At 42.1% G+C, this 25,043-nt stretch overlaps 1 protein-coding gene across 3 annotated transcripts in view; it reads left to right on the top strand.

The window, feature by feature from the left end:
* tox2 (TOX high mobility group box family member 2) overlaps positions 1 to 25,043 on the top strand; it is a 114,026-nt gene that overhangs the window by 47,199 nt on the left and 41,784 nt on the right. For all 3 annotated transcript variants that reach the window (XM_074641926.1, XM_074641935.1, XM_074641943.1), the window contains exon 3: positions 9,844 to 9,903. In XM_074641926.1, coding sequence (XP_074498027.1) covers positions 9,844 to 9,903 — 60 coding nt within the window. The remainder of the gene's footprint in view (positions 1 to 9,843; positions 9,904 to 25,043) is intronic.

Genomic DNA, 25,043 nt, shown 5'->3' with positions numbered 1-25,043 from the left:
AAACAACATGTGTATAATTAAGGTTTAATGAGCTCTTGTCAGGGTGGAATGTGCAATTAGATTGGTAATAAAAAATTCTGCCTGAATGCTAGTGGCAGAGGCTGGATGTGGAGTCAGCATGGCAGTGAATGAAAGAACAGTGGATTATTTTGAGCCCTATTGACAGAAGTAGACGTTTCTGGATGCTGCATTTAGATTTAAATACATAGTCAGGACCCAAATACAGAAAGAACGTTTTTTTTTCCTGGTGGTGCTATATTGTGTGTTTTCAAATTACTGTACTTGTGCACACCGGGTTGGTTTCTTGGGAAAACAGTTCTTAAACAGCTGAAGCTATGCGTTACAGCTGCAGAATGAAGCAAGGGACAATAATTGTGATGTGAATGGAGAAGGTCATATTATTGGATGCAAGAATATAAAAGAGTGAGCAGGTTTTATAAAGTAAAAAATCTCCAAACAACGTTTTTAATTAGAGAGCTTTTTGCCAAGGTCGCACAATCCTCTAAATTTGTTTTTTTAATAGAAAATGTTTTGACATTTTTAAATTTCCATCTAGATCTGAATTTAAAGTATCACAGAGAAAGAATCCTGCTGATTAAGGAATAGCGGCCATGTTTTTTATACCGAAATCCTGACCTGGCATAATAAGGCTTTGTATGGTTTGTTCCAAATTTAAAATGCTTCCAACCACAGTGTCCATATAATTCATCAGGTTGCTGTAGTACAATCTATATAGGTGAAATTAGGAATACGGCAAATTATTACTTTCATTATCGACCCATTTGCTGACGACTTTGTCTACAACATGTCAGAAAATGGTGAAAAATGGCCATCACATACATTTCACCTCCAAAGATGTCTTCACATGTCTTGTTGTCTATATGACAAAGAAAAGCTGCAAATCTTCACATTTAAAAAGCTGGAACCAGCGAATGTGAATAATGGCGTTTTTGCTTGTAATGAATAAAACAGTTAATCGATTACCAAAATAGTTGCAGAATAATTTTCTGTCAATCTCCTAAATGATAGTTTTTTTGACTCTGAAATGTCATCAAAATGTGCTCTATTAGGGAACGTAAAGTCTTTACAAATGGCCACATGGAGGCGCTATCTCACAAAATGAAGTTCCTTAACTGATGCCTACGCTTTTCACCAAATTTAATTACTACTTTTTTTTTAAATATCCAGGAAACTCAACAGACAGACAGGCCAGCCTGGTATCCCTAAGAATCACCTCCGTATTGGACAATGTTGCACCCCATGATTTACAGTATGTCCAATGTCCAGTGCTAATGCTGGAAGTAGTGTGCGTGGATGTAGCGATGCGGAAAGTTCAGGGTCCAACACATCCCAATTTTGCGCAAGAGACTGGAGTTTTCATCCCATCACAGATCTGCAATTAACATTTTAACCAGTTGTTTTAATTGCCTAATCTTACCTGTACCCACTCTACACTGCGCTCATCGGCGGTTACAGCTGATAACGCCGTCCTGACCCACGTCGACTATTGCCGTTGTTTGCACTCATGCTATTAGCACCATTAGCTGCTAGGTACCTGCTCAGCAGTCGCCATGTTGAGAGCTGTGTGGAGGCAATCACTCAATCATAATTTGCTGTGAATTTGAAATTTAGCACCTTTACCTTAGCTTATTTTCCCTGACCACAATCTTTTCATGCTTAGTGCAGATATTGTAAAAGTGAATGTAAAAAAAAGGTTGTTAAGCAAAATCGGGAGTCTTTCAGAATCGTCTGATAACGACGTTCTTGTGTGGTTATAAGGTTAGACAGATGGACAAACATTAGCTCTGTGGTGAATGTAACAAATATGCAAATAAGCGTATTTATTGAATATAATCAGCCCTCATTTGCTCTTCAATTACTGCCTGGCATTTATCTCTAGGTCTATGCTTTTTCTGTCTCAGATACTCACTATTTTAGGGAAGGACACTTCTCCACCAGACCCTGTGTCTTTTTAAATAAGCCACTTGTGTGGAAAAAAACAAAACAGGTATCTAGCTGCTCCTTTTTTCCCCCTCCACTCTATTCCTTTTTTTCTGACAGTCTTTTTCTTGACTTGGTGAAATTGCCGCTTGTGGGTCTGGCGGAGAAGATCCACACACACAAAAATCGTGTTTGGCTCTTTCTGAATTACTTGACTAGACTGAAAGAGAGGGCCCTTTGTTGGCTTCCTCTGGGACTGCCCTTGAAAGGCTCCTATTGTGTGGTAAGCACTATGATATAATGCAAGTGGATTTAATAGATTTAATGGAACATGCAGACATGCTTCTCGAGCCTTCATGTGATGAGAAGCAGCCTGTTTTTGAGGAGATCAGAACCACATCTTAAAGAAATGAAACGATACGTCAACATCGCGTCGCTCCAGAAGCTTGGTTTTCTTTATTTAAATATTCTTAATTGGAGACGGAGCCCATTTAATTTACTATTACGTTACCAACAGTGTGCTTCGATATCTCATTTTTGAGTTGAGATTTCCGTATCGCTTGATAATCCGTTTCTGTGTTCCACCTGAGTTGTGTTGGAAGTCAAGGTTAGGCAGGAGTGGGTAGGGGAGAGTTGAATGCCAGCGATGTGTTAGCTTTGTTTTCATTGTGTTAACAGGAGCACAATGGTACGATTGTGTGGCCATCTGAAACCCTACACCTACCCAGAGCTTTCGGGGGTCAGAGGTGGGGGAGATGTGTGTGCCTTTAGCCCGACGGACCATGCATTTTGAAAGACCCAGAAACCAAAGAGTAATCCAACCAGCATACCATCAAAACCATTCTGCTGCTTCGCCGGCTCGCTCACATACCAGATCTGCTTGTAAAATGCTCTCATTTTCCAGATATAAATGATGCTTTTTTTTTCTCTCACTCTCTCTCTCTCTTCCCCTCGTTGCTTTGTAATCTGTCTCATTATTTTAAGGTGCCATTTGAGGAGTGGCCCGCCTCTTGAAACCCTCTCAGTGTGATGGACAAGACCATAAAGCAGAGCAATAAACCTGAGATGAATGTTATATCTTAACACTGATAGAGGCAATTAAGTCCATCATAAGCGAGAGAGGGAACACTCTTCTCCGGGGACTCATTCACTTGCATGGTTTAACATGATTCCCGGCTAAATCCCTTATTTTATTTCTCCTCTCAGCTCACAGCTTACAGTCGAGCACAAATTGAGCTGATGTGTTTTTTTTTTTCACACAATTTGGTCTTTCTGTCTGATCTGCCCTTTTCCGTCTATCGTCATGTGTCTCTCTCCCTCTCTCTCTCTCTCGCTATCTCTCCCTCCTCTCTCCCTCGCCAACCCCATTTCGCCGTATTTGTCATGGTAATGTAAAAAAATCTCAGCTGCTCCAATTCATTTTGTGCTCTTTCAGTCGAGAAAGAAGGGCAATTCTGTTTTTCCCCTCGCCAGTTTCTGTGTGTTGAGGTTTAAAAAGGTAATGAAGACCATATTTCATCTGCATGGAGTTATATGACTGGGCGTGGCTGAGCAGGTCTGTTATGGGAAAATAAATATTATGGAAGGTCTAACTTTGTTATCTTTATCTCGCCGGGATCAATGTGTGTATTATTGGACAGGACACATTACACAAACACGTCGGCACGCATGCACACATTCAGAGCCCGAGAGCCTAAGTTGTCCATACAGCATGCAAACATGCACACACATAAAAGGTGAAATACACACCCAGCAGCAGAGATATCCACACATACACACACACACACAGAGGCAAATCCATATCTGCTTTACAACACACCATCCCCCATACTCTGGTTATGTCTGCATGTATGTGTGTGTGCATTCACACGTGTGCGTTCACCCTGCCAGCGAGTCACTGAATGCTCTAATGACCACAGTCCTGACACAGGTATTTTGACTGCTGCCTCTTTCCATCGGCACTTTGACTGACGTGCGATTAGTTACGCCGGGGTGAAAAACTAGGGAGGCACACACTGTAACCATGAAGGAGGGTTAAGTCCTCTCCTCTCTCCGTCTCTCCAGCCTCATCTTTCTTAAAATCTAAAACATCCCTTGGCCGCAGTTACCGCTTGTGTGATTTGGTATTCAGTACGTACAGTAAAAGCACAGCTTGGCGCACAGCGACCTTATGAGAAAAGCTTCTCGTGTAGATCAATGCAGGTTAGCAACGCTGTAGCACAGAATGCCAAGTAACCGCCGTACTATAGCAGGAATAAAGAATGGATACAAAATGTATCTAAAAAAAGCTTATTTTTTTTGTAAATAGGGCTGCACCGCCAAGTTACGGACCTCAGTAAGTGGATCATGTATTGGCAAAACGTAACTGATCCACATTAAGTTCAGTTCATTTGTCATTGTTATTATAAAATTCGCTAGTTTTGCTTTAAATGTTACAAATAATTCAGGCACAGCAGGCAGGTACATTTTTAGTTCCACAGTGTAGCATTAGCCTACTGATAGTAATTCTACATAACTAGGGGATTTTAGTGTCGCGTAAAATTACGTTCCCATATAACAAAACTGCATTGTGAATTGTGTTTCAAAGGAAACATTTTGTTGTGGATTACGTTTTTTTTGACGTATCACAAATACATTTTTTACGATAGTCCGCAGACGTAAGGAGTAGATTTGGGTGGTGGATGGGTCAGAGAAACACAGACTTTGCCATGCAGCAGACCACTCTTTGTGTCCCATGTGAAACCTTAATAACGTAAGAAATGTGGTCATTTTAAGGCAAACAATGATTTTTTTACAAAACCTGGCCAAGTAGTTTTGTTGCCTTTTTTGTTTTGTTTGGTTTCAATTTACAATATTAACCGCTGTTTAAAACTGCAACTGTAATCTGGGAGAGAATACATTTCCCACGAAACGTAATTGAGTTGAATTGCAGTTTAGTTGTATGGGAACCTAATTTTGTAGGAGACAAAAGTCTGTGCAAAATAGATGGTATTTTTGTTAACCAAAAATCACAATGAAACAGGAGAAGAGCAAAAGTCAGGAAAAATAACTGAAGTGACACAGCCTGCCAACAAGCTACCAACAACAACTCTCCTACAGTCAATGCCTGGGTGGCTTTATATGACCTTCATGGCCCCACCCTAATTGGACTGAACCACTGCACTCGGGTTAGGTAAACCAACAAGTGAAATTCCCACTGAAACCTGATCCTAACAGGAACATGGCAAACAATATTTAAAGGTGAGCAACTATTAAGTCCTCCCCTCTAGGATGAATGTTATGCTCCCCCACCCTTAACTAGCCACGAAATCAACAATTAGAAAAACATCACCAATGTTAATACACACTGCACCAACAAGCACATAAACCTGGTTAAGGAAAACTTATTTAATTTCATATCTTATTGATTTACTTAGAAATAAATCAACTAATGGATGGCTCCACCAACGTCTAACTAGACACAGGTGGCCTGACCCAGACTGATGACAGTGATTGCTGAAGCGCTTGCAGGGAATCATGTGAAAAGGTGTAGAGGGAACATTTTCACAGCATATATGATGCATGATAATGCATTGCTTATCCGAATGAGTTCCACATCGGGAAGTTATACAGATTGTTAATTTGGGAAAAAGAGAACAATGGTTCGGCACAACCCTATTTGTAAAATTACAGAAAGCTGCATGATACTTGCAAAAGTAACCGACACTAAACCAAAAACACAGATATACAGCATGAAACACAAACTAGACTTGAATTGGAGCATGACACAGGATTAAAAACACTTACGTTAAAAAATATTTCTTATTATTTTTTCCCATTTTTTAGAAAGTTCTATGATATAATTCTTGTAAGGGAAACTTAATCTTTGATGGATGGTATGAAATAGTACGTTTTGAGATGTGTGTCCTTGTCTGAAGGCTCTGGTGAAGCTCCATTTCTGATATGCTGTGTTCCAGTCAACAGTTGTTTTATAACCTCTATGACTGTGGTGCACTTCCTGCATCAAACTGACATTGGTTTGGCTTTACGCAAACACAACGCTATTTATAGCACCTCTCCCACTTTATTTTCTCCCTCCCATTCTCTCTCCCTCTCATGTATTTGCATTTCTGCTATGCAAACAGGAGTCTGGTGTCAAGTGCGTCAGTCGTACAGGCCGTACTTGTCCCTTTTCCTTCTCGAGCCTCAATCTATCTCAAAAATTTCTCTCCTTCGACACGACTCCCCTCTCCTCCATCTCACTGTAGCTCTCCACCTCTCTCTCACCTTCACCCTCTCCTCCCTCTCTCTCTTTCTCTCTCAGTCTGTGTTTTCCTTTGCTCAATTGTTTTGCTGTAGATTTGACCGCTATGATTAATGACCTCAAAGCCTCAGGAAAGCAAACAGAGAGAGAGAGAGAGAGAGAGAGAGAGACGCGACGAGCTCGCCCTTCCCTTACAAACCTCCCTTTTTTCTCTCATGTCAACTGCTCGTATGTTCACGCCGAGCACGTTGTGACTTCTGGAATAAAAGATCTACATAATATGAATCCGATTTTATATATGCACACATTTTCTGATTTCTGCAGACAACAACGGCCACCTGGCAGAGAGAACAGCTTTCCCCAGACCGTTGTTGTAAAGCCCCCATGCATTGTTAATTTGGTCTTAGTGTAGTTTATTTGCCTCGTTAAAGAATTGTACACATTTTGTTATCATGCATCTCTATACTGTTCGTGCAGCATTCATTTCCCAACATTTCAGCACTTTTGTCATCCTCTTTGTGTTCAACATGTTAAATCGGAGCAAGGACCACAGTTAGTCACACACAAAGGTAGGCGTTCAGGGTGTTGCTCAAGGACACTTCAGCTGGGAGGATGCTGGGATATGGTTACCTTTCAGGTGACAGCGTGACTTTTATAACACAAAAGAAACACATTTTAAAACCATTATTCAACTTTTTTTCTGTCGAAAAAGCCCATTAGCAATGTCGAAATGTTGGTATTTATATTTATTAGGATCCCCATTAGTTGATGCACATACGTCAACTACTCTTAGTCCGTACAGAAACATGACAAAATACAAACCTATCTCACGGGAAGGCGTAGAAATAGCATAACATTACAAGGACATTCTGCGTATCATGAGAATGCATTTTAGCCTTTTCTTGTCATCCGTATGCCTCTTTTGCATGTCATTTTTACACCACGCAACAAAACTACGGTAACGTTCACAGTCAGGTTTAGGTTTGGGCTTAAAATAAGGACGTAAACGAAGTGAAATACGTATGTTAACAACATAACAGAAGTTCAGAAAACACATTACAAACGTCACTAAAAAACACGTAAGTTGAAAATAACTCAACAACACTATGCTATCTTTCTCTCTTATTATTCTACGTCACTAGTTCTGCGTTTACATCGCAGTCAATACAGACTACATTGCGTAGACATGACATGCCAAAAGCAAGAACGGCATTCTTATTGCATGCAAAATGACTTGTGATTATCGTATCATTCATATACGCCATTTAGTGTGCGAGTAGTGTTAAATAACAAGAAGACTTTTAACACATGAAAAATACAAGACACAAACTACAACTTTTTGTTTTTACATTTCTTTTTGTGCACACATTAAACAAAAGAGATAGGCTAACATTATTTTTGAGCTTTAGAGGGGTTGTTTTTTTCATGCAGAGATTTGTTAGCCATGGTTTCCTCCTGTATATCTGCAGGCTACTGTAGTACAACTTCGCTTAACTGACCGGAGGCAGGAAATAATTATTTTTACCTTTCCCCTCAATATTGTTTGTTATTCTAACAACTCTGCCCTCAGTGACTCCTTCACATTGTGCTGCCACAGACTTTTGGTTCGCTCTTTGACATTCTGTATAATTGTTTTCTCCTTACTCTGTTTCGCTCATAGACATCTGGTTTGCAGGTGTGAAAATAACCTATTCCAAGATATACCGTCACTTCTAGCACAATGTGATTAGGATAGCATGTAAAATCGTTTTCCAGGAGCAATAAAGAAAGTGGTTTCATTTGCAGAATACAATGATTATTCCTCGAGCAAACTAATAGCACTATCAGATAGAAATCATTGCACGAGATGTGAACGGCTCCATCGGAGTCTGAATGATAACGTGGAAATGGAAATTGGGACTTGGAATTGAATAATGTTGCAAAGGAATTGCTTTTGTGCCGTAGTTTGTTTGGCGGTTTGACTGTGTTTTGCATAAAGATAGAAACAAAAATGCAAAAAAAACTCTATACTAGAGGAATCTGACTGTGTTTTAAATGGAAAATATTTAAAATAAATCCCACAAAAGGGTTTATATTGAACAACTGAACAACTATAACACAATAGATTTAGTCCCTGGAACACATGGCTCATCACACGAGGTGAAACATGGCTATATAAAAGATTGTGGCCCATTTTTGGTCCCCGCGCGCAGCTTGAGAAATACCCTTAGTAAGTTACTGTAGGCACATATCCATCCCGTTACTTGACCTTACAGTAGCGGCGGTAATTCATCTCAGCCGCTACTAGCTGTCTTGAGGTGTGTTTTGTTTCCTCATAAATGGCTGGTGCCAAATAGTGTCAGACAGAGAAGCAGGGAAGGCCTCTGGGAGTATGTGTGTGCGTGTGTGTGTGTGTGTGTGTGTGTGTGTGTACGTGCATGTTTATGTGCGTGTGTGTTTCAAGCTGCGGCCTCTGGCTGTGACCCCAGTGTTAATCACACTACAGCCAGAACAACCACAGGCTCTATCGCCACTACTGCTGCTACAAAACCCTCCTCCTCTCCATCTCTCTCATTCATGCTCTCTGTCTCTGTTTTTCATTTTTTCTCCTCTCTTTCTCTTTCTACCCCCCCATTCCTACAGCATCCTCCCTAACTCCCACTTATACATGATCTCTGCACACTCCTTCACCATTAGCTCAAGGGTACACCCTCATCTTTCTCATCCCCATAACCTCAAACCGTCACCTTTTCCTCCAGCCTAAGCCTCCCCCTTTTAGGCTCCTCGAGCTCGGTGTTTTCTGAGTTCTGGATTAGCGGGGCGGCCCCTGTCCTCGTTTCTTTGGCAAAGTGCAACAGCGCTAAAGGCTGTTCTCACCTCTCTTGTGGCTCGGTCACTAGCTGTGGGTGGCTGCCCGGTTGCTAAAAAGTGCTGATTTGCGATCGGTCGGTCATGTTGCTGATTGGTTAGGGTGATTGGCTTAGCGGGAAACACAGCATCTCTGCCTGGTATTTGTATGACGTCTATCAGAGCGAAGAGCGTGAAACTCCTACAGCTTTCCAAAAAAAATGTCAATTCACTAGAATTTTTCTTGAACCCTTTGACTCTGACCGAAAGTACACGGAAAGTAGGTCCCCGGAAATTCCTGTAGCAAACTGCGCGGCAGAGCAAATCAATTTCTGGGTCAACTCCTGGCTGACTTTACCTGTCATGTGCCGTTTGATTATGTTAATGTCGCCTTTGATTTGATTCGACTGGCCAACTTGCTGGCTGACTAACTATGTGGCCGTCAGTGCAAGTAATGTGCGCTCTCAGTTCTGTTGTGATTATCACTCTGTTGTGCCTTCGTCGCCCCTGTGACACCCGTGGGATCACAGCAGTTAGGTGTGCGCGCACTTACACACAATCTCAGTCTGTCGGCAAAGCTGAGACGAAGAGTGTGAGTTACACGAGCTTTGACAGGGCCTAATTATACGTGTCTCTAATGAACTGTAATTACTGACATCCACCAGAGCATCGAGGGCTATAAGCCGAGGACTCGCAGTCATTAGGCTGCTGTGTTACACCGTTTCTGTGTCTCCGCTGACTGACTGGAAATCTCTTGTTTTCCGTCCCTGTTGTGATGTGTCCCTCTGCTTAACCGTTTTCTCATTTCTCTCTCTCTCTCTCTCTCTCCACAGTTTGATGGTGACAACATGTACATGAATGAAAACAACCATGAGTTCCTCCCGCCAAACCAGGTGAGTTCAAATTGCCTCTAATGGAATACCTGCTCTTTTCCTCTTATTTCATCCGTTCCCGGTGATTGTTGCCTGAGCTGTTTGCCGAGCCATTTTCACTCCACCATTGTTCAAGCTTGTTAGGACGGATGACAAATTGTTGTTACTGAAACAACCGCAGAGTTTTATGACATCAACTGAAAGCAAAAGGGACTGAAAGCTCTCAAAAAATAGTCCAATTAGTTCACCCCGTGTTTTATGCTGACGGATGTAACGGAAGAACAAAATATTCAATGCATTCTGCACTCTATGGGTGAAATAATCCCCCCGGATAATAATAATACAAAATAATAATATGAGTGTTAGTGGAATAAACAGAAACACATTTCTCCTAGTCCCAGAACCTGGAGTCTATAAATACTGTTAAGTGACTGTCAAAGATTCCTGTTTTATTGTTTATTGTTCATTTGGATCCACATTAGTTGTTACCTTGGCAACAACAACTACTCTTGATCCATATTAAAATGTACATACTGTCAATACCTTTGTGCGCATACGCTACATACAGTAAACACTGTAAAACAGTATCAACTCTATCAGCCAACCCAATAAAATAACATCAAAACCAAACATATGGCATATAAACACAGAACAAACATTAGAATAGTGATAAAAAAATTCAATTTATTTGCGCATCCACGCTGTAAAAAAAAAGACTTGTTTTGATTATGATTTTTTTCTTTTCTTTTTTTACTATATTCTGAAGTGATATCAGATGATCAGATCACTTCTTGGTTGTTTAAAAATGTGAAAGTAGTCTTGGTTTTTCTATAAAAAATAAAATATTTGTGGTCTATTATACACTGAAGCTGGAATCTATCCCAGCATGCATTGGGTAGGAGCCATTGAAATCATAATATTTAGGCCTATATAAAGATTGATGACAGGACAGCTCCCCAAACATGAAGCCAAAACATCTGGATCGCCCCCTGGTGGCTGGCTGCAGTATAGGTCATAAATCCCGCCCACTCTATGTTAGCGGATGGGCCAAACTAAAAAGTCAAAATACACATCAAATACATTATTTCAAAGATGGTTACTGTCATTTTCAGTAGTTATAATCACACTGATGTATGGTCAAGTGTTTTCTGGTAAGTTTAGTTTTATTAGTTATTTGATGCTATAAAATGGTGGTGAGACGTCATGATTGACAGCTGTGATTCTTTCTCACTGACAAGCTGAGGCCGCGCTCGGCTCGCGATTGGTTTGAACGGGTGACCTCGATACCGCGGCTCTAGCCCCCCCGATCACTACTGCGCAGACTCTGGCTCCAAATTATGTCAAAATCCCAAGAGGGCAACTCCCTTATCCGGGATATTTTGGCTTCACTTTTGCGTAGTGGGTGGAAGTGGAGGCGCGTCTTCCATCTTTATAATTACACAGTCTATGATTGAAACACACTGGACAGGTTGCTAGTCCATCACGGTCTACTTCAGACAGTCATAACTACATTTCTGCTAACTACAGTAGGAGGAAACCAGAGAACCTAAACCAGCAACAATCCCAAACAGAAAGTGCTGGGACCTTCTCTCTCTGTGTCAACCGTTAAGCCAACTCTGCCGTCATAAAATTCGGATTCACTTTATTCTAATTATGCAATCATCCCCTGTGCACACAATTTTCACTTTGGTAAAAGCCGAGCAGAAAAACGCTGCTTCAGTCTGAGTGAGTTCTGGCCTCATTGCAAAGGATTTATTAAGTTAGAATAGAGGGGGGAGTCAGCGCTCCTCTCGCGGAACATGGCAACCACGCCAGATACACTGTAGCACAGCTGGTCGTGAACAACTGGGAGACCATATGGTTGTGTTTGGACAGGGGGATTTGTGGAGTTTGGGAATAAGCCCATCTGACATACACGGGGGAGCAGGGAATTTGTCCCTGTCAATTGCAATTATTAGAGTCGACCCATAGGCTACAGTAGTTCTGTGTTTCTGTTGCATTTGCTGCTTTGCTTAATTTCTTAATGCTCTGGTTCGTCAAAGTGTGGCTCAAGGCCCAGAATGAGAGCTGCTTATGCTGCTTCTTGTACATGCTTCCCTAAGTTTATTTAGATAACTCTGACAACAAATATGTCTGTTACAAAGCGATTTTCAGAAGGATAGAGCTGTTATCTGACAGATTTCTCATGCTGGTACTTGGCTGTCTAAATAATCTGAAGAACCACTGCTTTTATCGCCCATTTCGATTCAGCGCGTGTACTTTTACTGCAGTGCTGATTGACCGATTACAAGTCATGCTGCTGCTGATGTGCACAAAGTTTTTTTTTTTTTGCTGAATTACTGAGGGACAGATAAAACATCGCAAATGTGGCATGGAAGATAGACAGAGAGAGAGAAAGGTGGGGATCGAGGAAACAAAGAGTGAGAGAAAGAGACAGAGAGTGAGGGGGAAATGGCGTGAAACACGGTGATGGGATGAGAGGCGATTTTGCTTTGCTCTGTGTTATACTTTGTTTACTCGAGATCCCCTCATATTTGACATGTGCCTTGCTCTATTCTCCGCTTCACCAAGTTTAGCCTCTCCTTCCCTCTGACAGCTTGAATCAGGGATGGCCTTAGGGGTGGACACACGCTCTGACAACAAAACATAGAGATGGAAGAAACGGGGAAAAATCACTCATCTGCACCTCCTTAGCTGTGTCCTAATTATATACAGTGTAACATACACTATATACTAATCATTGCTCATTTTTCAGTTAGATCACAATTAATTAAAATGACATTTTTACTGAAAAAAAAATACCATTTTAAACAGGAAGGACATTTTTTACACGACTTGTGCTGTCAGACGTCAATCAAACTTTGATTTCAACTGAACAAAGAGGCAGCAAAATGTTTTTCCAAAATATTTAGCAATTTTTTGTTTTCTGAGATGTTTGTGGAGCTGTACCAACCACTATTAGTTTGACATTTTTATCCAGCTGTGAGCAGCTTCTCGGATTCCTTTGTGCATTGCATTGTGGGAGAATACTGTGCATCAACAGCACACTCATAAACAAACTTTTTTTGGTTTTAGTATGTATGTCGACTGTTTTTGAATATACAGTGTTTTGTCACTATTCCAATGAGAACGTGCATACTCAAGTAGGGCTGCAGCTAATGATTATTTTCATTATCGATTATTTTTTGATTAATTGATTAGTTGTTTGGTCTATAAATTGTAAGAAAATGGTCAAAAATGTCGATCAGTGTTTTCCAAAAAGCCCAAAATGACGTCCTCAAATGTCTTGTTTTGTCCACAACTCAAAGATATTCAGTCATAGAGGAGTAAAGAAACCAGAAAATATTCATATTTAAGAAGCTGGGATCAGAGAATTTTGACTTTTAAAAAAGAAAAGATTACTCAAGCCGATTAATCGATTATCAAAATAGTTGGTGATTAATTTAATAGTTGACAACTAATCGATTAATAGTTGAAGCTCTAGATTCAAAACCTGCTCAGAATCAGTATAGATTTGGAAAACAGCTGCACAGTTTGATTGATATCTATTAGTGTATGCGTTGCATCATTTCTATTAACACAAATTGGTAAAGTGCATTGATTTCTTCTATGCTATCTGCAAAAAACAGTATATAGTTTATATTCTATGTGAGTAAGTGTGTTTCATTGTTTGACTCTAAATGTGTTTATGCATCTGTTGTTTGTGCCGTGATAAGAAATGGACTTGGCGAAAGTAACAGCTGCGGGGATAATTTTTTATTAACTAGTTTTATTCCTGAATAAACGTGTTGTACAGTACATACAGTAGCCGTGTTATCCTCAATGTATTCCATCTCGAATAAAAAACAAATCACAGTGCCTAAAGCTCACATTTTCTGTTCTCGCTGCTTTATTATCTCACTTTACTTACGCTATCTCTCTTTCTCCGACTCCCCCTCTTCTCTGCTCGTTCTCTCACTCCGTTTCTCTTTTTCCTCTCTTACCCCCTCCGTTGCATTTAAATGCATTTGGGTCAGCGGTTCCGCCTCCAAACTGTGAAAGTGTGTCTCTCAGTGCTCTGCTGTCTCTCACTTCATTTTCTCTGCATGTAATCGCTCTATTTAATCTGGCTCACCTATATAAATATATATTTCTTTTTACATAAGGTGCATTCATATAGGACAGACAGAAGCGTGGCTCTGTTGAGTGGCCAACTGCATCATACAGCGAGATGCTTAGATGGGTATGTTCTCGTGATGAGTCACAAGGAAACGGGGTCAGTGCCATTGTCATATCGATGTTCCCATGAGCATCGTAGTCTGACCCTGCTTAGTGGTTCTTCCAGTCTCTCCCTCTCTCTCTCTTTTTCTCTCTCTCTCTCTACCCCCCCGCAGCGGAGTGACAAAGTGTTAGTGATTCAATGACAAGGTCACGGACCCTGGTCTTGGCATCAACAAGCTCTTTGTCTGCCCCTGTGGCCACTGACCATTGTCGTGGCAACAATGTAGGAAAACGACGAGAAGCTCCGGTGTCGTCGCAGAGGTTTGATCTGACCCTCGAGCACAAAAAGACACGCGGAATCTCCACAGCGGAAAGAGCACCGAGTAGAGTCTTTTTTTATTATTATAAAGGTCTTTAGTAGACCTTCACCTGAAGTGGGATTTCTCTTAAACAGAACAGTACGGAGCGATCAAAGATAATGCACTGTGGAGATGCCTTCTCATAGCTCCGCAGCAAAGTGAAAGAAACAGTATAGTTCATCAGCACTTTACCTTGACAATGCCTTGCTTTGATGTCTTTCTCCCTGACTTATGAATTCATTTAGCAGAACTGCTGTTTGATAGAAATATGTCACAGAAAAAAAAAAAAGAACACGGGGAGGAAATGGAAGAGTGGTTGGAGGTGGTGGTGGTGGGGTGGGAGGGAGATGGAGAAACTGCACAGGGGAATAATTCGGCTAATGGAGTGACTGTTTGGATATTCAGCAGAAGTAGGAACAGAGATTATGATCTTGCAATTAGCGTAACAAGGTTTTATTGATTGGCTGCCGCTGTAGCGTCTTTGCTGCCAAGACGCTGCATGTGGTTTTAACATGCACAGTGTGTGTGTGTGTAGCCCAGCCAGTCACACTAGTAGTCCCACTACCACCACTACCAGAATCCAGCTCCGCGTTACCAGCGCGCTGTGGCCATTTCCCGAGCATCAAAGCTGAAATATTATGGATTGCCGAGTTGAAAGGGTCCGTTTGAATGCCTGATGATGAAGTGGACCGCATTTGCATTTTCCACTCACTTTTAAAGTTAATGCATTGCCCTCCTTCCTCTTTGAGTAAAAATGCAGGTATGAAAAGGCGGCTTCTCTCTGGTAACGAGTGATTTGAAAGTTTTGTCTGCCTGTTTTGCATGTTGGGAGTTCAAATGATGTTTTTTTAATGTTAAGTTTGATGCTATTTTCTCGTCTCGCTTATTTTATTGTAAGTCATCGCTGGCAGGGATTGTGCCGGGCCCCTTAGGTGTTGTAATTGTAATTAGGGAGGCGTTTGAGTGCCAACAGCAGATCTGTGAGACGCGGAGAAGCAGAGACAGATTGGAGAGCGACCGAAAGGTTGTTTTTTTTATATGGCAGCAAACAGATGTGATTATGATTAAGTTTAGAAAACACACTGACAGACTGAACTTACAATGAGGTGTTATTTTTGTTATTCTTAAATGTTTTAATGAGAGATTTAGTGGTGAACAGAGACGATGTCTCTCTCTCATCTTTCCCCCATATGTTTCTGATAAGCCATTGTAGAACACGATCCCGGAGTCTTTTATGTCCAACCTTTGACAAATCTATCACCTCGTCCCTCTATGCTCTGAATTAAAGGCCCATTCCACCTTTCCAGTTTCGATGAGTAATTCTCTTGTTTGGCAGCGGCCCAAAGCCCAGCCGGCCCGTCTGGAACCTCGGCGGAGCCTGATTGGTCAGGTTCAGCCGTGTGTGACTGACAGGAAGCCTGCTGATTGGGGGAGACGGTATCTTCGGATCGTTGCGCTGATTAAAGCCTCGCGGCGGCGGTTTGTAAACTCCCGCCGTTCGGGGTCCCCGCACCAGCGCCCCGGCCCTGCTGGTCTGAATTACAGCTCGGCCGCATTAGTCTGATTTACAGCTTCCTCCCGCTGTTTAGATTGGAGCTGGGGACCAGAGTGGCAGGCTCCTCCCTCCCATACGCTCCCAAATGATTCTCCCACTTTGTGCCTCACCCGCTACTCGTCACCCAAATCTCCCCAATCCCTTGTCTGTTCTCCCTTTTATGCCACCTCACCTGATTTGCCTCATTTACACCAGCTCTTCCGCCTTTTTTTCTCACCTTTCCCCTCTCTCCCCTATACTCACCCTTTTTATCCCCCCCCTCTGCCTTTCTTTCTCCCTTTTCTGCCCATACTTCCACCTCCCTACAACCCACTCATCCCCTTATCCTCCTTTTCTCAAATGCCACCCCAAACCTCCAACAACATCCCTTTACCTTTCCCACCGAGCACCTCTCCCACCTGCCCCCCCCCCCCCTCTCTCTCTTTTTTCTCTCCCTCTCTCTCTCTCTCACTACATCTTTTGTGAAAATGAAAACAAAGAGCAGCCTGCCAAAATATTTCTATAGCCGTTCGCTGACGAAGCAGGGAGCCGAGACAATGCAAAAAGATCTGCAGGCATATTTGTCGCGGCAGCAGAAAGATGGAAAGCTCTCTCCCCGTGGCCTTTTTTACAGTCAAACCCCCCCCCCCCCCCTCCCGCACACCACCACCACCACCTCACTCACTCCTGCCCCGTTTAAAAGCCCTCTGTTTGAAATACCCATCCGACATGGCACCACACATAAATGCACAGCTGTATATTTGTGCAAGGCCCTCGCTCCGCCAAGCTGTCCGTCCTCCTGTTGCCCCAGGTGATCAGATGAAACTAATGGCAACCTTAATGTGTTTGTGTAGGCCTTTCAACCCGCTGGAGAGAATGATGACAGGCCAAACACTCTCTCTTGTGCTACATCACATGCCAGAGTATTATAAAAGACTTGCAATGGCCAGTGTCAGTTTAGCCTTTTCAGAACCACAGAGATTTTCTGATCTCTTTTAAAGACGTACAAAGTTTGCCTTGAACTGGTTTCGCCTCATGGCTGTGGAAAAAACAAAAAGATATAGGTTATTAGAGAGGAAAATGTTCCATTGAACCAAGATTCATTAGCAAAAATACTTGGTTAATTATTGATGCAGTATCTTCAAGGTATGAAAAAAAGCTCTAAGCTGACATCGATCCATGTTGGCTTATTTCCTCTGCTGAGGGTTTAAAGTTTAAAGGAGGTAATATAATGTTTCGTATTAAACTGGTTAAGCAGCACACAGCAAATATATTGGTACAAAGCCTGCAGCTTTCATGTTTTTACATTATATTTATATATTTTTGTAGTTTTGTCTAGTAGTGCAACACAGGTGGAGTTAACCATGTAAGACAATACAGAACCAGAAAACGCAAACGATCACCGGAAATTGCTTGCGAATGAATTCAGTGCACTTTTTTGTGCCTTCATTGTCCTGATGTAATTGACGCCTACGAGCTGCTGTTTTGCAGTTGAATTAACAAGAGTAAAGGCCTTTACACACCAGGGGGTCGTGACGAATAAAAAACATGAAAATGCGAAATACTCGCCTGAGAATATTTTATGTCCAGGGCTTTTATTGTGAAAGGGAAGAACGGAAGAAGTGGATCTGGTCTGCGCTGCCTCTGTCAAGGTTGAAAGTAGTGATAAAGTTTGCCGTCCTGGTTCGTACTACGGAACCTCTGTGTTGTTTGTTGGACTTGGCTTGGGAACCGGAGGGTCGCCGGTTCACTTCACCAAACGGAGCAAGTAGAGACCGTAGATTGGTAGCTGGAGAGATGCCAGTTCACCTCCTGGGCACTGCCGAGATGCCCTTGAGCAAGGCTCTGGACCCCCAAACTGCTCCCCGGTTGCTATACAGTAGCTGCCCACTGCTCCTACTACTATGGGTTAAATGCAGAGAGTACATTTTACTGTGCACTGTGCTGTGTACAGTGTACTGTGTGACAATAAAAGCTGATTTACATTTACATTGTTACATTAAATATAGGCGCCTCTCAACCCGTTCCACCTTGAGTGGTAGCTTTTATTCGCAGTGAAAAGCTCCGAAAAATTGATACTGATATTGATAAAAAATATACTGACATGCAAATTAATTGCACAAAAAAAACGCTGCCGGTGTGCAGGTGGACTTAAGAGTTTATATCTGTGAGGCTGCTAACGTCAGCATGCTAACATGCTCACAAAGACAATGCTAACATGCTAATTAGCTTAGCTTAGCTTAGCAACAGGTATAATGTTTAGAGTGTTTCTCACTGTTACTTAGCATGTTAACATTTGCTAATTGGAACTGTTCACAAACGACAGAAGAGACTTATGGGAACGTAAAGGTAGTTGGTCATAAACCAGAGTACCCTGCAATTTAAAAAAGTTATTAATTCATCCCGAGGGCGAAATGAATGTCTGAATCAAACTCCATTGCAATCCATCCAATAGTTTTATTTCAGTCAGGACTTAAAGTGGTGGACCAACCGACCGACATTGCCATCCCTATAGAGGCACACCGCTAGCCTGGCTACTGGCTAAAATCTACAGGCCTGTTAAACTGTCCCTGTTTGAGTTTAACTCTGACATCTTAGTGGTGGATGTATGCTGCGATGCCGGAGGTTCTTCTGTGGACACTTCTGTGAAGCATCGAGTGTGAGTTCGCAGTGCCGAGCTCCAGTGAGAGACAGACAGGGAGGTTCATTGACGCTGGAGAGCTGTCTCCTCCACTCCCCTCCACTCCCCACCAGCCTCTTATTAACAATGGCACCGAGAGTGCGAGGGTCCAGATGTTAGTCTCCTGCTCCCACCAGCTGTGCCAGCCTCCGATACACAGCCTCATTGACTCTGAACCAGGGAGGGGAGACACTTAAGAACGCACACACTCACACACACACACACACACACACACACACACACACACACACGCACTCACACTCACGCACACACACAGTCTCTGACAGTACGTTTTTGTTTTAAGAAAAATCACAGATACCTAGAAAATGTTCACAAAAGCATTCAAGAGCTATTACACTCTCCGCACGCAGCCTCACATTTGTCACACAGATTAAATGACACACACACACGCACACACACACGCACACTCTCACCAGCCACATGCACTTTACACCCCCCCCCCCCCTCCTCCTGGTGTATGGCAGAGTTATTTGTGGGTGACAGGATCCTAACAATTCTCAGAATAATGCACGTTTGTTTGGATGACTGCGCCATCAGCGCTCCCTTTGTTATTCCCAACATTGTTAGAGTCAGTCGGTACTGATCCACCAACCCTTTTATTGTGCTGTTTTTTTGTCCATTTACTTGCTCTTATAACAATAATTAGTTTTGTCATTCAGACACAGCAGCGCCATTGTCCACATGCTAATAATGATTTTGACAGTGAGCGTAGAAAAAAGCAGATAACTGAAGAGTCATTCAAAATTAAAAAAACAGTTGACTGGCTGCTGTTTTGTTGGCCTCGTCGAGTCTCCGGGCGACTTCTGTGCGCTCGTAACTGGGCTGTAGCAGAACAGACAGCAGTGTGCCAGTGAGCGAAGTGAAAAAAGGCTTCCCTCTCCGCGAGACATGGCTGCTCCGAACAGGAAGAGACAGAGGGGGACTCTGGAAATAATACTGTATGTCTGCCGATGTAACGTTGTAATGCTAGATTCACCCTGTCAGGCAATAAGTTTGATTATGGTCCTCATTTGAAATGTTGGATTCATATCTTTCCCCTCCCCCCTTCCTCTCCGTTTTCTACTCCATCCACCCTCCTCCTCCTCCTCCTCCCGCCACCCACAGCAGTATCAACATCGGCATCACAATCACTCCAGATGACTATTGGGAAACCTGAGCGATCGTGTGCACTCACGGCTTGTTTTCTGACCGCATTAGTGGAGATCACAGTTAAGTTTTCACCGACACCGTGCAGCATCTGCATATCATTACTACCGCAAGGTCCTGAACTCTTCCCGCGTGCACACGATGCAAAGCAGAAGAGGATAATATACATATATATGTTTATATATATCCAACAATAAAACCTGTTGTTATTCGTCTTCAGATTGTTTTTTTGCCACTGTTACATATCTATTCTATTCTACAGGAAAGTCATTTGGGAGCTATTTAAATGTTGTTTGTGTTCCAGTTGAGTGTTCAGCAATAATGATGTGGTTGTTGTTGCTGACAGCTCCTCTCTCGCCAAAATCAAGTGTTATTAGACAGTGAGGAAGAAACAGAGAAAAACAAGAGAGAAGAGGGTCAGTGACACATTTTCAGTGATTCACATTGATAAAGAGAGAGAAAAAAAAGGAGGGAAAAAGAAACATATTAGACGCAGGAGGCAGCGAACGTCTGGGCACTCGCGTCAGAGTAAAAAAGAAAGCGTGCGAGAGACAGACAGAAACAAGAGGTACAAGGGAGGTTGTGTTTATTATTTGATAAAGCCTCCCTTATAACCTCAGCATGTTGTGCAATAGCTCTGGCTCTCCTTCAACTCCGCGGTGTGCCACTTCAAATTAGTCGCTCGCGGAGAGGGCCTGCCCCGTCTTTGCAAAATGCATTAGTACGCCACTCAGAGCCTCATACAGCCTAGGGTTAAACACAAATTATATCATTTCTGTCATCCAATCAAATCACGCTGACCCCTCTGACCCGCCAGATGAGTCAAACGAATAATGAAATATGACGTGGCACAAAAGCTCTGATTCTAATCTGCTCTGACACGCGATCAGATGAGGATGACCTCCTGACCTTGACTGACAAGTGAGACGAGCGCTGGGAACAGGATACACGAGGGAGGAGAAGGGAAGGAAACATAAAAGAAAAGAAGGGGGAATATAAGCAATTAGAAAGGCTGGTTTTAGTCAATGGGAGGTTAGTTAGTAATCAACTCAGCATCTGGGGTGAACGGGGCCATCTGCATCTTTGGACTTTGGGCAGTTGTTATTCGCTTTAAAGCTGCAGTGGGTATAGTATGGGATCATATGATTAAAAAAAGTTATTTTTATAAAAGGATCAATTTAAACTTTTATAAAATTGCTCTGTGTCCTCCGTTGCTCCTAATGGCATCGTCAAGATTTCACAGACCGGAGGAAAACAACCAATCAGAGCCGAGCTGGAGCCTTGCTGTCCCTGAGCAGCTGTCAATCACTCGGGAGCTCTGATCAACCATTGAAACTAGGCAGCGCTGATCAAATATTAATCAATAGACTGTTACTGTAATGCCTATTTCTCTCCTCAAATGTTTTCAGAAACATCTTGTAGTGTACTGTTTAGCTGTAAAATGACCAGCCATGTTGAGATCAGTTGAGGAAATACCAAGCATCGCCCACCAGCCAGAGCACAGCCAATAAGAACGCTCTCTTTGAAATGACCTATGATTGGCCAATCACTAGATTTTATAAAGCCTGATAACAGAGCCATGAGGAGGTGCAGAAGTCTAGTAATCACTCGGAACACTTGAATTACAATATGCTGAAAGGTTATTATGGATTTTTTTTCCCAATGATGCCAGAAACGTTCTGCCTACTGAAGCTTTAATTATTCTCCCCATTCCCTCCATATTCCCCCTCCTGTAATGATAAATAAGAAGCATTTTTTTTGTCACAGAGCAGCATCATTTCTTCTCACTTAGCTGTGGCCAGGGCTGAAGAGATAGTAGCTGGATTTTATTTCCTAGAAAGAGTGACTTTGACATTATTTTTTCCCCCCTCTCGCCGCCTCCCAATCTCTCTCTCCCACCCCATTCATTCACCGAACAGAAACCGAGAACACGGCGGTTTAGCATCCCCATCCCCACAGCCCCTTTCATGATTTCCGAACAGTAACATAGTGACAGATAAATAATGCAGCCTGGCTGTTTTAGAGAGAGATGAGATGGCAGGGTGGGATGGGAGGGAGGGTTGATCTGGGTCCGGGGGACCAGAACTGTTTGGGCTCTGTGAGGGACGCGCCGGGCCAAGAGAGGAAGAGGAGAGTGGAGGTGTAGGGTGGCTGAAACTGGATCTTTGGCCCAATCTCCCCCTCCCTCTCTCTCTCGTTGGGCTCTGCTAGAGAAGGCTTTGTGGTGTGTTGATACCCCCCTGACATGATATTGTAGCAGAAGAACAGCTATGGCTTTAATTAAGCCTGAGTTGACTGAGAGAGATGGAGAGATAAAGAGAGAGGAAAGGGGAAAAAGAGAAGGAGTATCAAAAACAAACAGCCCAATAAACAGAAATAGCAGATCAGTTCATGCCGTTCAGATTAAGCGCTTGAAAGTAAGTGATCTTTGTAGTCTGACAACAGCTATTTGCCTCTGCTGTGTTACATTAAAACAAGAGCTCCGTGTACACTAGTAAACAGGATCATTCATAAATATACAGTATAATCTTCCTCCGGGAGAGCGATGGGAAGGCAGAGCGAATGAAAATAGATGATGCTCTCAAATTCTTCCCAGAGATAAATCCACCGTTTTTCCCTTGCAAACCGGACTGCGTGGAAAGGGGAGATAACGGAGGCCTGACTTTGTCTCTGTGTGCAGAGCGCTGCACGGCGGATACAGGGGAAGGTGTTGGAACGAAGAGTGTCGGTGGTGATGGAAGCGGGAGTGTGTGGGGGATTTTAAGCATAAATCACCGCTGTGACAAAGCTCTCCAATAGGCAGATAAGTGCACATTAGTGGTGAGGCAGATCTGTCATCGTCTGTCTCCGAGCTGTCGGTCCCGCCCTCTCTCCCCCTGAAACAAACGCTGACATGAGAGGACTCCAAACTCTGCATCTGAATATACTTATGCACTTATGTTGTTATAGTGTGGCTTGATTTCTAGCTTGATTATTTTTAAAAGGAAATGTTCACAGTGTGTGGGCCACATGTTTGTATTATAATGTACCTTCTTAGGTAATATAGTAGGAACCTGGGAAATAATCCAAATAGAGCTGCAACTAATGATTATTTTATTATATTGTTATTGATCTAGAGAGACCTATAATTTAACAATATTATAGGTCTAGACAGACCTATAATATTGTTAAATTAGCAACACAATGTTCTATGCTGTGGAACATGGAGGAAATTGTTTAAAAAAAGGGGAATTAAAGGCACGGTCACACATGCACAAAATTAACATTTGCCTCCCGATTTCCATTCTGTGCGAGTGAAGAGGTGAAAAATCATCCCCTTTCGGTTCTGAAGCAAATTTGCATCTTCGGAATCGCGTTGAGTTCAACTTTGGTGGACTTTTAGGCAAATATCGCCCATAATATATTATATCATAGATGTATCTGCTGATAACTTTCGATTAATTGAAAAACCATTTAGGCTGTGGAATGTCAAAACATCGTGAAAAATATGCTCATATCCCAGAGTCTGAGGTGACGTATCAAAATGTCTTGTTTTGTCCAACCATCAGTCCAAAAGATAGTCAGTTTAATGATATAAAATAAAGAAAATCTGAAATTCCTCACAATTGAGAAGCAGGGAATGTTTTGTGTTTTTGTTTTAAAACAGCTTAAACGATTAATCAATCATCAAAATGGTTACAGATACAACATTATGCAACGTATCCTCATACAACGGTTTGTACTACAAATGTCCAGCAACACGGGACGCCCTTGTCAATTTCTGCTCCAGTCTTTTCAAAATAAACTTCTGTCTTCACAGGAAACAAATTGGTTGTTCACTCACAAGGGACACAAACACCGGTCTCCTTTGTGAAAGTCTGGAGGTTTTTTTTATTGTTCGAGTCTATGCGGAGGTAGAAGGAAGTTACAGCTTTTATTGTTGTAGTCTGAGTAACGCAAAGTCATATTTGTTTCAACCAAAACAAAGCCGCAGCCGAAACGAGAAAGCAGAAAATTAACATTTATGTTAATGCATTCAAACGGCCCCAATCGAGCTGACCGTGGATGTATAAAGAGAACAGAGCTGACGGGGGGAGCTACAGAGAGCTAGCGACGGACCTGGGGAAGTATACATGTGGGACTATGTCCGGTTTTCAAAATAAGGTGTTAACAAAGAGAACTGTATATACAACATACATACAGTATATGGAAATAATATTGATTAGATTATATTCACCAGAAGTATAAAACATTACATGTCCCTTATAAATTAAAAAGAAAATACCACTAATTTGAATATATAATTCCTGACGATGCCTGATATATTTGACATCTCTGACTACATACAGACACAAAATTAAGCATTTTTACTTATCAATTTAGATATTTTCCTAAGTAAAAGTCCCTTGAAGTGTATGGTTCAACTTTTTCCCATGGTCTAAAAAAGTTAACAAAAATCGCAATAAATCGTAAAATCAAATCGCAAAACTCGTAGAATCGCAATACACATTGAATCTGCACCCAAGTATCGTGATAGTATCGAACCAGGAGATAGGCTTACCATCCCAGCCCTAATAGCTATGAATGCTCAGGTAGTGTTTTACAAATACTAAACGGCATGCAGCTCTTTTGTTGTGCATATTAAGTATATTTGACAGGGAATCATTTTACAGAACGAATAAACAATTTAATATTAATTGGGTTATGTCCCCGAAATCCAGATTTCTACAGGCATTACAACAATAATCTAATAAGAAGAAGAATGTACAGATAATGAGCCGTTCGCCACAGTCAATATCGTCTCCAGAAGGCCTTGAATACTCAGGCAATGTTACAGAGGGAGGCAGAGATCCGTGCCAAATAAAAGACAAGCTGGAAAGCTCCCCAATCAATGTTATTTTCTCTCTCAGTCCCAGACCAACTGTCTATTCATCTGTTTCTTTCAAATGAAAGGTGTGCTGGTATGTAACACTTACAGTCGAGAGATCTGTCTCTTAATTAAAACGTTACAGATTGTGTTTCACTCGCCGTGCAGACGGAGCATACTGTGTACTGGAAATAACGCTCCCTATAACTACGTGTGTGTGTGGTATTGATCAGGAGGAGGAAAATAAAGGATGTTTCAGTGAGAAAATAGAATCTGTGTAATGCAGCTTTTGGAGGAGATGTGGCCCTGGCTATTGAAAGTAAACCCATGACGAGCACCTCATACGGAGGAAAAAAAAAGGAGGCTTTTGTTTGA

The sequence above is a fragment of the Sebastes fasciatus genome, chromosome 1 (genome assembly GCF_043250625.1).
Source record: "Sebastes fasciatus isolate fSebFas1 chromosome 1, fSebFas1.pri, whole genome shotgun sequence".
NCBI lineage: Eukaryota > Metazoa > Chordata > Actinopteri > Perciformes > Sebastidae > Sebastes > Sebastes fasciatus.
This window is presented reverse-complemented; position numbering and strand designations above follow the sequence as displayed.